Consider the following 13,327-nt stretch of genomic DNA (forward strand, 5'->3'; position numbering starts at 1 on the left):
ATCCAGGCCTCTAGCATCTTCTTTCCTACCCTCAGTTCCCTGGTCGGAACAGACTTGAGATAGGGAGGATGTCAAAGATGGCTGATAATAGCTAAGTCAACCTCAGGTTCAAAGTAAGCCTGCTCGACAGATGGGAGCGAACCAAAGGTGCATCTGAGAAACGAATACAGAACTGAATATGTACAGGTGCACACGTGTCTCTTCCTTGTCTAGAAGTCAAGTCAGTCTCAAGTGATCATTACCATCACAGTAGGTTTGTCAAAGAGGAAGACAGTGGCCATAGCTGCCTGGTCTTCTGGGCTGGGTCAGGGGTAAATGCCATGGTTGATGCAGGTATGATCCGAAAATAATTGGGGAACAAATAAGAAAAAGAAAAGGACCAGAATTAAGAGACAGAGAAAGAGGAGGAGAAAAAATTAACAACAAAGGAGTATTAGTTGACCCTGTAGATTTTCAAATGAAGTATTCCCGCTTGCACTCGCTCACTGTATTTTGCAAGTCAATGTCATTTCTGAAGGAACTGTCCAAGTTTGCTGGGTATTCCTTCTCCTTTATCTGGTTCGTGCGATGTGACTGCTTATGCTGGTAAAGGAACCGCGCCATGATGCCCACGATGGAGAAGATGATGAATATCACCACCGCGATTACTCCTGTGGAGAAAGGGGGCGATGAGAGAAAAACATTGTCACAGCTCATCCACTCCAGAGCGATGATTCAGTCAGACAAGGAAGCCGCTTAGGAGGAAACAAAAGAAAATAAAACAAAACAACAATAAAACTCTGCTACAGGCCCAGAAATAAAGGGCAGCTGAAACACCTGCAGTCTTCAATTACAAAAAGCATCCTGCTCCAGAACAGGGAGAAAGCCAGTTTACATCAGCGGTTGTATTTAATGGACTAAGATTGCTATTAAATAAATAGACTAGCAAAATATTTTATTAAATTTCTTCAAGACCCTCTTTAAAGAATGTGACAGAATCAGTTGCAATTAACACATTTTTGTCACCTTGCAAATAAGCATTTTATGATTACTTTTGCATCCTAGGGAATAATATTTAACTATCTCACATCACAATAATGCTCTCCTGACGTAAACGTGGTGATGGTATAGGTTTGCTTTGCTAAAATGTTTTATTAATAACAAAATGCTTCCCAAACATTTAGGGCATTCCTACCCTGCTCTGCATGCTGCCAGGCACAGGTTAGCTAGAGACGGTATGCCTCTGTCCTTCGGAAACGCAAAGCCAGCTGAAATGCAAGTTTCTGCCCAATTGTGTCAGATTCCTCCTGCTTTGCTTGTTTGTGATTTTACTGGGCCTACCTGGCAAATCGCCCTTGCTGACCTCTAAGGGCTTACTTCTGTCTTTGCAGGAAGCCTCTTGGGATATGAAGAGCAAACTCAGCAAAGGGATATTAGAAATGTGGACGCTGCCACTTCTAAAAGGAGGATGTGTCTACACGGGAATGGAGGCTTCTCAGCATTAACATTTGGAAACTATTTATTCTTTAAGTTATTGCAAATATTGTTGAAATATTAGTATGTAACCTTCTGTTTTCCTTTAAGTAGGATAGATATTGGTAAAACATGTTTATTTAACAAAGTTATTTTTGAACACCCTGCATTGTGATTTCTGTGAACAGGAACTTTAGAGAGTTAAAAACATTAAATGCATATCCCCTATGGATTTTTATCAGAGCGGAGGCCCTGATTAAGACAGCTTACCTTTGGAAATAAAGCATTATGTAATATGTCTGCCACGCTTTTAGAACCAGACAGAGTGAAACCTCCTAAGTTAACAAACCTATGAATGAGCGGGGCGGTGGGTGACTCCCAGGAACAGCTGAGCCTTAGGAGATGAAACACAAACTGGCTGCTCCTCCCCGCACATGCGGTACTCAGAGTGTCAGAGTGGGAGGCTGCGCCAGCTTCCGAGAGTCCCCTGGGGGTGGGATGACTTTCTTGCTCTTACAGATACTTACGAAAAGATGTACACAGGTGGGAAAAAGCGAGCGGTCACATAAGTCTTTTCTCCACTTGTCAAATGAGAAATTAATTACGGGAAGCGAAACAGGCCCAAATTATTTTCTACATTCCTTGATGCCAAACTACAATCAGGTTGGACTCTCTTCCCTGATGCGGAAATTCATGTCAGACATTTTAGGACCTTCCTTAAGGAGGCAGGTTTTCTTTCCTCACAATCCCACTGCGATGCTGCGCCTTTGAGCTCCCACAGCTGTTTGCACTTCCCCTCAAAGCACTGCTCATGGCCTCCATGTCGTCTGTTTATTCGGCCTGCCCCCGACCAGACCAAGAGCTCTTTGAGAGCAGTGCCCATATCTTTCACCCTCTATTTCTATACTGAGCACAAGGCCTGACCCAAAGTTGGGGCTCATCAAATAGAAGTTAAATCAGTGGCTACTGCCATCTTTTAAAAGAACCCCACCTAACGGCCAGAGGCAGTGGTCCTCAGATGGAAATGAATTTAGTATCTCACAGGCATCTGCCATTAAACAGGTTTGGGAGGCAATCTGTGTTGCAAGATCCAGATGGAAAAATCAAGACTATTGGAGGCTGCAGAAAGCTGAGGCGAAAGAAAGGGGTTGGGAGGCCAGCAGGCAGTGAGACGATGGAAAGTCAAGGGAGTGGGAGAGCTGAGCTCACCTCAGAGCAACCAAGATCTGCATCTGTACCATGTGCTGCTGGATCGAAACTACAGTCTGAGGGATTCACATCCAGCTCATTAGATCCAACCCCAATCACTTACGGAGCAACCCAACAGGATGCAGCTTCCCCCATCTGTCTACTCCAGTATGGCCCTTTCCCATATGTAATTTTACTGGTTTGCTTTGCTTGTGCTTCAGGAAAATAGACACCAGGATGAAATGAATACAATGCACACTGCCTGTCTCTAAGTAAAGTATCCAGCTGTTGAGTCAGCAGTCAGCTGCCTGAGGATCAGGGTGGGGTGCATCCGTGGTGCATCCATGGAGCTGCTGGCGCCATACAGCACACAGAACTGTTTGTGAAAAGGCCCATGGACTTGCAGGAACAGTGGGGTTCTGGGTCCTGGATTCAGGAAGGATTCAGATACACTTCCCCAAAGTACAGAATTACTTGTGCCTTTTCTGCTTTCATCAACAAAGAATGGTTTACCTCCAATGACAGCCGAGTCACTTTGAATTGCATTGGTGAGTGGTTCCCGCTCATCCCTCTTCCCAAATGGATCTGAAAGAAGTAAGAAACAGGAGCCTTCACTCCTCACTGAAAGTCCTGGGAAGAGGACTATTGCATGGAGTTGGGATGACACACCTGAGGATGAGACCAATTGCTCCCAAATGATGGTGAGTTGGGATGTTGGGAAAAAATCAAGCAGATATTCATAAAAAAGCATTTGAAACACATACTTAATACCCATAGTTGCATGACCTGGTAAGCTTCTATGTAATTTGTAAGATCAGTGCTTAAAACAGATGATGGCAGTACCCTGCCCATGTGTGCTGTGGCCTACTGCTTCCCTCTTGGCCTACCCTCTGTGCTTGGTTGGACAGTCCCTATGCATGACAATGGCTTCTCACCGCAAGCACACATGCCCCTCTGCTTCTGCTGCAAGAGGACCCTGAGCCCATTGACAGGGAGGGACAAAAGTGCTGAAGAATTAATATCTCAAACCCTCACCAAGGAGAGGGGATTTTACTTTATGGACATTAGCATACATGGGATAAGGAAAAGTACACTGCATTAAAAGCACATATATGTGGGTTTGAGTTACTGCTCTGCCATTTGGTCCAGTGACATTGAGCTAGATACAAGTTTACATAATCTGCAAATGCATTAATAGGTGACACTTATTAATAACACCCATACATATGCATAGAGTACATGTGAGATTTCCAGGACCTGTAGCATCTGTCACTATGATCATTTAATCCTTAGAAAAAGACGATAGCATGGGTACTCTTTATTTTTCCTGTTTCACAGATAAGGACATTACATTGATGCCAATAATTAACTTGTCCAGAGCCCTAGAGCTCATTTATAGAAGATTTGGAACTAAATCAGGGCTGGCCAACTGTCACATTCGGGTTCTTTCTATTGCACCTCGTTGCTGCAGGAAAATGCAGAGATCAGAGTGAGAGGCAGCAAAACTCAGCCCTTTCTGTGCTGATATTTAATAACTTATTCAGCAGCTGATTACCACTCTAGATTAAAACAAATACCAGGAACACTTCAAGACATCCAGAATGATCATGAATATGACAAGATAAAATAGGTACTTTACGGAGTGTAAGACAGATGTATGTGTGGATGAAAGTGCTGTGGGGCTTTCCTATATTAAAAAAGTAGGTTTTAATCACATGACTTATATTAGTCAACAGCCAGCTTGCCTTTCTGAGCCCTAAACTCTTTAATCCTTAGAGGAGCAGCCATTTTAAACAGTAGTAACTAACATATGTCTATTTAGTAATATATGTAAATATGCTTTTAGTTCTAAGTACTCATTGTATTAAAAGTAGGACTACATTAATATAAATGAAAATTGCCCATGAGAAATCAATCATACTTTTTAACCACCTATATTCATACAAGATAAGGAATTGAGTAATATTGATCGTTAACCTGGAAGCTTTTGAAGACATCAAAAGCAGTGCTACTGGTATAAGTTCCACTGGGTATTTTCTTGTGTACCTGAGGAAGAATGCACCGTAGTCACTGCATTCACATCCGAATCCGTCCCAGAGCCACAGCTGGCTTCTCTCAGGGCTCCTTGAATGATCACAGGTGCGATGGTCGCGTGGCGCAGAGCTGCCTTCAGTGGTGCTATGTGGTTGTACTGGACTGAAGACAGGCACCCAACAAAACCCAGGCTGTTTGCTTTAACGACTTCAGAATCTAATCCGACATTCTCTGCAACATGAAAGACAAGGGCCTTTTTTTTTCAAACTATGCTCCATATCTTCTTTAAAAAAATCTTTATTGTTTACATTTTATCTTTAATATTATTTTGTTTTAGTTTCAGGTGCACAGCATAGTGGTTAAACAATCATATACTTTACAAAGTGATCTCCCTGCATTTGCAGTACCCACCTGGAACAATCCATATATATAAAAGGCTAATATGCAAAGTGTCCCCTCGGGAGTTTGACCGGGAGACTGGGAGTTCAATTGCTTGCTATGATGTGTGCTGACCACCAGGGGGTAGCATGGAACTAAGGGAAGCCCCAATCAGCAGGTGGAAGCCAGAAGGCCACTATCGGCCCTGATTGCCAGCCTGGCCTAGAGACCCTACCTGTGCACAAATTTCCTGCACTGGGCCTCTAGTTTATAGTTATAATATTCCCTATGCTATACTTTACATCCCCAAATATTTTGTGACTGCCAATTTGTACTTAAACTCTTTACCTTTTTTTACCCAATCCCCCAGTCCTCCTTCCTCTGGCAACCATCTTATCTTCTTTTACATAATGCCTGAAATCACAGATATTACCTTATTTTTGATCACCCCTTATCTCTTTCTATGTCCTCTCCCCAAACTCTTCTTCCACTAAAGCATCAATATATCAATCACAGAGTGTTAAAAAAAAAATCCTGCTAGGGCCATCTCTGCTTTGAGACAATGTTTCAAACTTTCAAATTTTATTCACATATTTTATGAGCTGTAACAAAGACAATAAATCTCTTCTACACTCTATATGTTTTATAGAATGTATATCATTATGTCCGTCACCATTTATCAATGAATGCTGGTAACTAGCTCAAACATACTACAATGCTCATTACAACATTTACCTCAAACATATAGAAGGAAATAAGTGAAAAGAGGCAGACAGAGATTACAAGTCAGAGTGGTCCTCCCAGAAGTTCATCACATTCAAATGTGCTAAGTGACCTGTGTAGAGGGACCTTCTCAGTACTGTCCATGGTATTCATTGGTGAGCCTAGATTTTCTAAAACAGCGTTCAGTCTCCCAAAGTATCTTTGAGTATTTATAAAAGAAGAAGAGGCAAACATTTGCGACTCACAGAAAGACCGATGTCTCATTTTCTTCAAGGTTTGTAGTAAGATTACTCAGTGGCCCATTGTTTTTAACAGGAATCATTTGAACAAATTGCTATGATGGAATCATATAAAAGTATAACACACAATGAGCCTTTTTTGTCTTGAGGTGTCATAGTTTTGACACTCTTAGATGTTTCAAATAGTTATTTTATTATGATGATTTATTTTTTAAAATATATTTTTATTGATTTCAGAGAGGAAAGTAGAGGGAGAGAGAGACAGAAACATCAATGATGAGAGAGAATAGTATGACAATTTAGTTTTTGGAAGAGGGCAGAGACTTTCCTCTCTACCATTATAGATTATAACATTTCAATTCATAAACAGTCAATGAGTGCTTCCCTGGATTTCTAAGCAAGCATTTTGTTGGCAGCATTTAGAAAAAGATGCAATAAGAATATGGAAGAAAATGATAAATCGACATCCCTTAATTCTTTTTCTAGTTTTGCTCTCTTTATACTCTCCCTCTTTAAGCACAGCATATTGGTGAAACAATCATATACTTCACAAAATGACCTCCCCAGTATTTGCAGTACCCACATGTGAATATCACTAACTTGTCATTCTTCTCACAGGAAAAACGAAACAAGACATGTGAATTAATGTTATATGGCCATGTAACAAATTACCACAAACTTAAACTAAACAGCATAAAGCAACACACATTTACGATCTTATATTCTGTAGAAGTCTTGACATGGGTCTTACTGTACTAAAACCAAGGTGCTACAAGGCTACATTTCTTCTAGAGTTTCCAGGAGAGAATGCATTTCTTTGCCTTTTCTGGATCCTAAAAGTCACCATGTTCCTCGGCTTATAGCTGTCTTTTTCTACCTTCAGAGCCAGCAAAGTTCTATTTGTTGTGCCTTCCTTCTAGTACATCTACAAATAATTCTATTTTCCCCCTCTTCTATTTTTAAGGACCATTGCAATTCCACTGGGTTCACCCAGATAATCTTGGGTGATTACCTCATTTTAAGGCCAGCTGGTTAGCAACAGTAAGTTTGTTTGCAAACTTAACTCCTCTTACCCTTGGCCTAGCACATTCACAGGTTCTGAGAGTTAGGACTTGGATGTCTTTGTGGGTCATTATTCTTCCCACCACTCCAGGTCTGGATTCTGTGAGAACTCTCCAGGTATCCTGCAGTGTTGGTGCATAGTCACTACTTACTACTGGAATAATTCATTGGTTTATTTCTCATTTTAGCTTTAAATGTCATCAACTCATAAAAGATTTCTTGGACAGTGTTATGCAACAGTCTTCCAGACCAAGAAACTTTAAGACTGGGTGCTATTTGCTGAATGGCTCCAAAAATCAGTGTAACTAGCTGTAATTCAGAATGCATTGTAGCTACTGATTGACAGTTATCAAGGGATAGAATTATAGAGCAGAAGTATGTAGAGGAAGAGGTCATAGAAAGTATAAACTGGCATGATGTTTTGCTCTGTAGGATTTGGAAGCAGTAGAAAGGGACATGTCATTGTAGCTATACCTTGCGAGTGTAAGTTAAAAGTACCAGACCTCATTCCCAGAACCCAGTGAGAAAGAAGCCCAGACTGCTGGGAAGGTCTCTGAAAGTCATCACTATGATGAATCCCATGAATACAAGCTCCAGGTACAAGAATAGGCACAAGGATGAATCAGGGGAAATACCAGAAAATGACATTTTCTCCTTAAAGAAAGAACTGTTTTAAATAAAGTCTTATTTCTGAGGAAGTGTATTTATTCTAGATGTATAATAATCATGAAAATTTTGAGATGTTTCTTAACAGAAAGAAAGAGAACGTGAATTCCTCATAGGAGAAAATACTCTCAGTATGAGGCCTGATATAATGATTTTTCAGATTCTTACAGAGATAGGCAAACAAATTTAGGATGGTTTCAAATTATTTTTATAATCTTGTTAAGGGAGAATGTGGTAGAGAGAAGTTCTTTGCTAAAAAAATTAAAAGCTTCAAGTACTCAATATTCACTGTCTATTAAATAACTACTGTATAACTACACTACCTGTTTTAAAGGTATAATTACTGTTCCCCTAAAAATTTCTGTCATTTATATTCTATTATCATTCCAAATTTACAGATGGAGACACTGACAATCTTAAAAGTTAAAAGATGTACAGAGGCTCATTTGGCAAAGTTGAGATTTAAACCAAAGTCTCTATGCCTGGAAATGCCAAACTCTTTATCTACGCTGTGATGCTTTCTTAAAAATCTCTCAGAAACATTCTAGGCAGAGTAAGATATTTTAACATAAATTAGCTAAGAAATAGTTAGCAAAAAATAAGAAAAGCACAAGTAATTTTGGTTGAATGCTTCCCAAAACTCAGTAAACTCTATTATATTAAAGATATAGTGCATTTCCTAATTCATTTTATTCAGTTTTTAGGTTACTGCTGCATTATATTCATAAGGAACATGATGAGGGGACTGTGGTATGTGCTAAGCTGAAGAGTGATATGGAAGACAGACTTGACAATACGTGTGGCTCCACAGAGGACGTGGAAGGAGGGTGTGACCAAGGCCCCACCTTGGGGACTGCCTCTGTTCTGTTTTTCATTCTTTCCAACATTTACTGCTAACATATAAAAGTTCCAACCAATCAAGAATTAAAAGGTTTTTTCACAGAATATGTACCACCACCATGAGAAACCACAGGTATCTTATAAAAATCAACCACCTACAGAATATCTTATTTGAAAACTAGAGGCCTGGTGCACAGATTCGTACACTGGCGGGGTCCTTCAGCCTGGCCTGCACCCTCTCACAATCTGCGACCCATCAGGGGATGTCAGAGGCCTGGTACATGGATTCAGCCCCTTCCCCGCAGGCCAGGCCAAGGGACCCCACCAGTGCACGAATCCATGCACCAGGCCTCTAGTATGCATATAAGATCTTTGGTTAATCTCATCCCACCTTCTCCCCTCCCCCCTTCCCTCTGAGATTCATCAGTCTGTTCCATGTTTCCATGCCTGTGTGTTGAGCATCTGCCCCCTAGTGATCAGTGCATGTCATAGCTATCAGTCAAACTGTTGAACTGTGGAACGGTCGAACAGTCGGACACTTAGCATATTAGCATTTTATATATATACTAGTAGCCCAGTGCACAAAAATTTGTGCACTCAGGGGGGGTCCCTCAGTTATTAAACATTTATTCACACAACACTGACCACATTGGTGGTGGTCTTTTCAGAATGTGTTATATTATGCAGATGAAAATCTATTTAAACAGATTTGATGTAGATATTTTCAAAGATGGAAGAATTGTCCCTGTCAACTATTTTAGTTGATTCATATCTTCACTAATTGTCATCATTGCAAAGTTTTCATTCCCCATATGGATTGCTGGATATAATAGGTCATGTGCTGTCCCTGTCCTCTGTAGCCTTTGTTACCTTAAGGACTCTAGTTTTCCATTTATATGTTTAAGTACCAACCTTACCAGCTTAAAAATGTAAGCTTTTAACACTGTTCTCTCTGTTCTGTATCCTTCCGATGAAAAGTGGAGTTGGATTGCAGCACAGGAGAGAAATTCAGAAGGGGAATATTGAAGTAATGACTGCAGTAGGAGAAGAGGGAACCTATTTCCCTGGCCACAGGCGCTAGCGTCCTGGACCACAGGGCTGGCAGCTTCTCTGGGTGGCTGCAGCCTGGGACCTCGGGCAGGTGGCTTCTCGTCTCCTGGGCTGCAGCCAGTCGCAGGCGCTGGCGCCTGGACCAAAGTTGGTGGCTTCTTCTGGTGGCTTCTTCTTCTTCTGCGCTTCCAGGGAGGGTAGTCAGTTATGTGTATATGTGTGTGCATGCAAACGTAGGCGTGTACATGTGTGTATGTGGAAATCTGCTGGGCAAGTCAAAACCATAGAAGAGTTTCCCCCTATCTCTTGAATCTTCCAGAGATATCCCCCACTTTTTTATTCTATCACTACTGGAGAGTCAGTATTTTCAGCCAGCCAGCCAGTGATTCTCTCAGTGTCTATTTCTGACTTCTTCTTTCCCTGTCTGTCTTCCAACTCCTAATCATATTTCCACCTGGATGCATCATTTTTACTCCCAGTATGTTATATAGAGAAGGAGTCAGGATGGTGTCTTCCCATGAATAGTACTCAGTAAAAAACCAATTGCATTTTAGTTGGGCAATGCCCCTACCCACCCTTCAAATCCCTTTCACCATGCATTTCTATTTTCCCTTTTTGTTTGTTGGATTGTTCTGCTGCTCCTTCTCCTCACCCCACCACCCTTGGATCGTAATGTAAAATTCTTTTACCATGTCAAGAAATTATTAAAAATACAGGTACTTTGAAAAAAAAAAATACAGGTACTTCTCCGAACACTGGCCCAGGGGGGAAGGGCAGGGAAGAGGCGGCTGCTGGCTGCCACCTCTTCCCTGCCCTACCCGGCTTCTCCAATCACTGGCCAGGGGGCGGGCAAAGGCGGTCCTGGTTCTCCAATCATGGGCCAGGGGGCAGGGCAAAGGCGGGCCACCTGGGGGCCGCCTTTGGCCTGCCCCCCTGGCTCTTGCCTGCTGCCCGGGTTTCCAATCACTATCAGCGGTAGGTGGCTTCTCCCATCCTTCCCCTTTCGCCTCCCAGCATTGCGCCTACATATGCCATCTTTATTGGTGGTTAATTTGCATATCACCCTGATTAACCAATAGGAAATATAGCGAAGGTACGGTCAATTACCATGTTTGTCTATTATTAGATTAGATAGATTTATCTCTTTCAACAACATTTTAAAAATCATTGATTAAGCAAAAACAAATAAATAAACAAACAAAAAGCATAGATGCAGACAACAGTCTGCTGATTGCCAGAGGGGAAGGGAGGTGGAAGAAGCAGGTGGGATAAATGGTGGTGGTGAACACACAATGTAATCTACATATGACATATTATAGAATTGCACACTTGAAACCTGTATAATTTTATTAACCAGTGTCACCCCAATAATTTCAACAAAATATTTTTATATCACTGATATATGGTTTCTGATTTGCATTAGTCTCCCGTTGATGAAGCAGGCTCCTGCAGATATGACTTGTGTGTTCTCATTTCTGACTTTCAGTTGTAAAATAGTGATTAATAGTATCAACCACATGAATTATGGTGGAACTATATATAACAATAGAAGTGTGATTCTTAGGTTAGTGCCCATAAATTCATTTATTATTATTATTACTATTAATTATTATTACTCTTACTACTACTCACCCAAGGAGCTTCAAATTCATTTATTATATTCAATAGCCCTCAACATGCCCAGGTTACCTTTGTATTTGTATGGGAGAACTCAGATGTGAATTCTGATGTGCTTGCTATGAGAATTTTCCACTGAATTTCCACCTGATAAGGATTCACAACTGAATAAACCTGGTCCTAAAACTTTCAATGAATGACTCAGTTTTTAGGTTACTACAGACTACCTTTCTCAGCATTTTAAAACTTGACTTTCTACATTAATTTGCTGATACTCATTTCCTCAAAGCAAAGCTATCCCTCTATTTTATCAAGTGGATTCAGTGATGCCATGAAAAACAGCACAAAATCAATTTTAGCCCCAGAATGTGTAACATTTCCCATCTTCACAATTTTTTTACACTAAAGATTAATAGAGCCAATCAAGGCATTTTTTCCCTGGATTTTATTGTTTGCTTTTGTTAATCCTCGCCTGAGGATATTTTCCCATTTTTAGGAAGAGTAGAAGGGAGAGGAAAGACAGAGAAACATCAATGTGAGAGAAACACAATTCGTTGCCTCCTGCACGAGCCCTGATCACGGCAGGGACCAGGGAGGAGTATGGACCGAGGTATGTGCCCTTGACTGGAATCAAACTCAGGAACCTTTGGTCTGCCGGATGACACTCTATCCACTGAGTCAAACCAGCTAGGGCTTTTTTCTGGATTTTAAAAACAGAAGAAAATATAGCAATTTGCTAAAAATAGACATTGCTCTGGGATGTAAGGACATGTACTATATGTCAAAAGCCATTTATCAGATTTGAATCTGAAGTATCAAACTACAAGCCATACAGATCCATACAACCTGAGCTTTAAGAGTGAAGTGTTGCACCAACATGAAATATAAATGTTAATGGAAGTTGTGAGCAGTATATACAAGTAAAGAGATTTTCCCTTGAGTCCATTGTGACTTTGAGGTAGCAGAGCAGCAGTCCAAAGACATAACTACCAGGAGGATTCACAGTCCAAGAACCATGTCCCTCAGATGAAGCTTTTAATCCTGAAAGAGGAATGTCAACTGTATTAACCAGTTATAATGCTTTTATGCTTTTATGATATGTTCATCTGCATACCCTAGGTAAATAGTCATCCTTGGGAAATGAGAAAGGGTGACATAATTGTGTTCAGTTACCAGTGAGGAAAACTAGGCCATAAGATCAATTACTTGCCGAACCGGTTTGGCTCAGTGGATAGAGCATCGGCCTGCGGACTCAAGGGTCCCAGGTTCGATTCCGGTCAAGGGCATGTACCTTGGTTGCGGGCACATCCTCACTGGGGGGCGTGCAGGAGGCAGCTGATTGATGTTTCTCTCTCTCATCGATGTTTCTAACTCTCTATCCCTCTCCCTTCTTCTCTGTAAAAAATCAATAAAATATATTAAAAAAAAAAAAGATCAATTACTTATCTAAAGCAAGTAACCAGTCCATGGACAATCCAGGCCTCCTACCTAGATCTCTTAAATTTATCCTCCTTTTTCCTATTATTCCATACTTAACACTTATTTATAGTATTATCATTTAAAATATATTTTTAATTACAATTTACATTCAATATTATTATGTATTCTCAGGTGTACAGCATAGTGGTTAGACAATCATATATTTTATTAAGTATCCCCCCCCAATATTGCAGGTACCTATCTGGCCCTGTACATAGTTATTTCAATATTATTGACAATACAGTATTCCCTACACTGTACTAAAGTGTAGTACACTATACTACACTGTACTACACATCACCATGACTGTTTTGTAACTACCAATTTGTACTGCTTAATCCCTTCACCTTTCCACCCAGCCCTCCAACCCCTTTCCTCTCTGGCCACCACCAGTTTAAACTCTGTATCTATGAGTCTGTTTCTGTTTTGTTTGTCCATTTCCTTTGCTCTTTAGTTTCCACATGTAAGTGAAATCATACAGTATCTGTCTTTCTCTCTCTGACTTATTTAACAGAGAATAATACCTTTCAGGCCCAGGTGGATGGACCTGGAGGGTATTATGTAGTGTTGATTATTGATTGATAAGGTGAAGAGAAATT

General features: G+C 40.7%; 1 protein-coding gene across 1 annotated transcript in view; it reads right to left on the reverse strand.

The window, feature by feature from the left end:
- Positions 1-237: 237 nt before the first annotated feature.
- The window catches only part of CNTNAP5 (contactin associated protein family member 5), an 865,111-nt gene continuing 852,021 nt past the window's right edge, over positions 238-13,327 (reverse strand). The window contains 3 exon segments of the mRNA XM_081095918.1: positions 238-650; positions 3,154-3,225; positions 4,687-4,905. Coding sequence (XP_080952044.1) covers positions 454-650; positions 3,154-3,225; positions 4,687-4,905 — 488 coding nt within the window. The 3' untranslated portion in view covers positions 238-453.

This window comes from Myotis nattereri (genome assembly GCF_964212035.1).
Source record: "Myotis nattereri genome assembly, chromosome: 7".
Taxonomy (NCBI): Eukaryota; Metazoa; Chordata; class Mammalia; order Chiroptera; family Vespertilionidae; genus Myotis; species Myotis nattereri.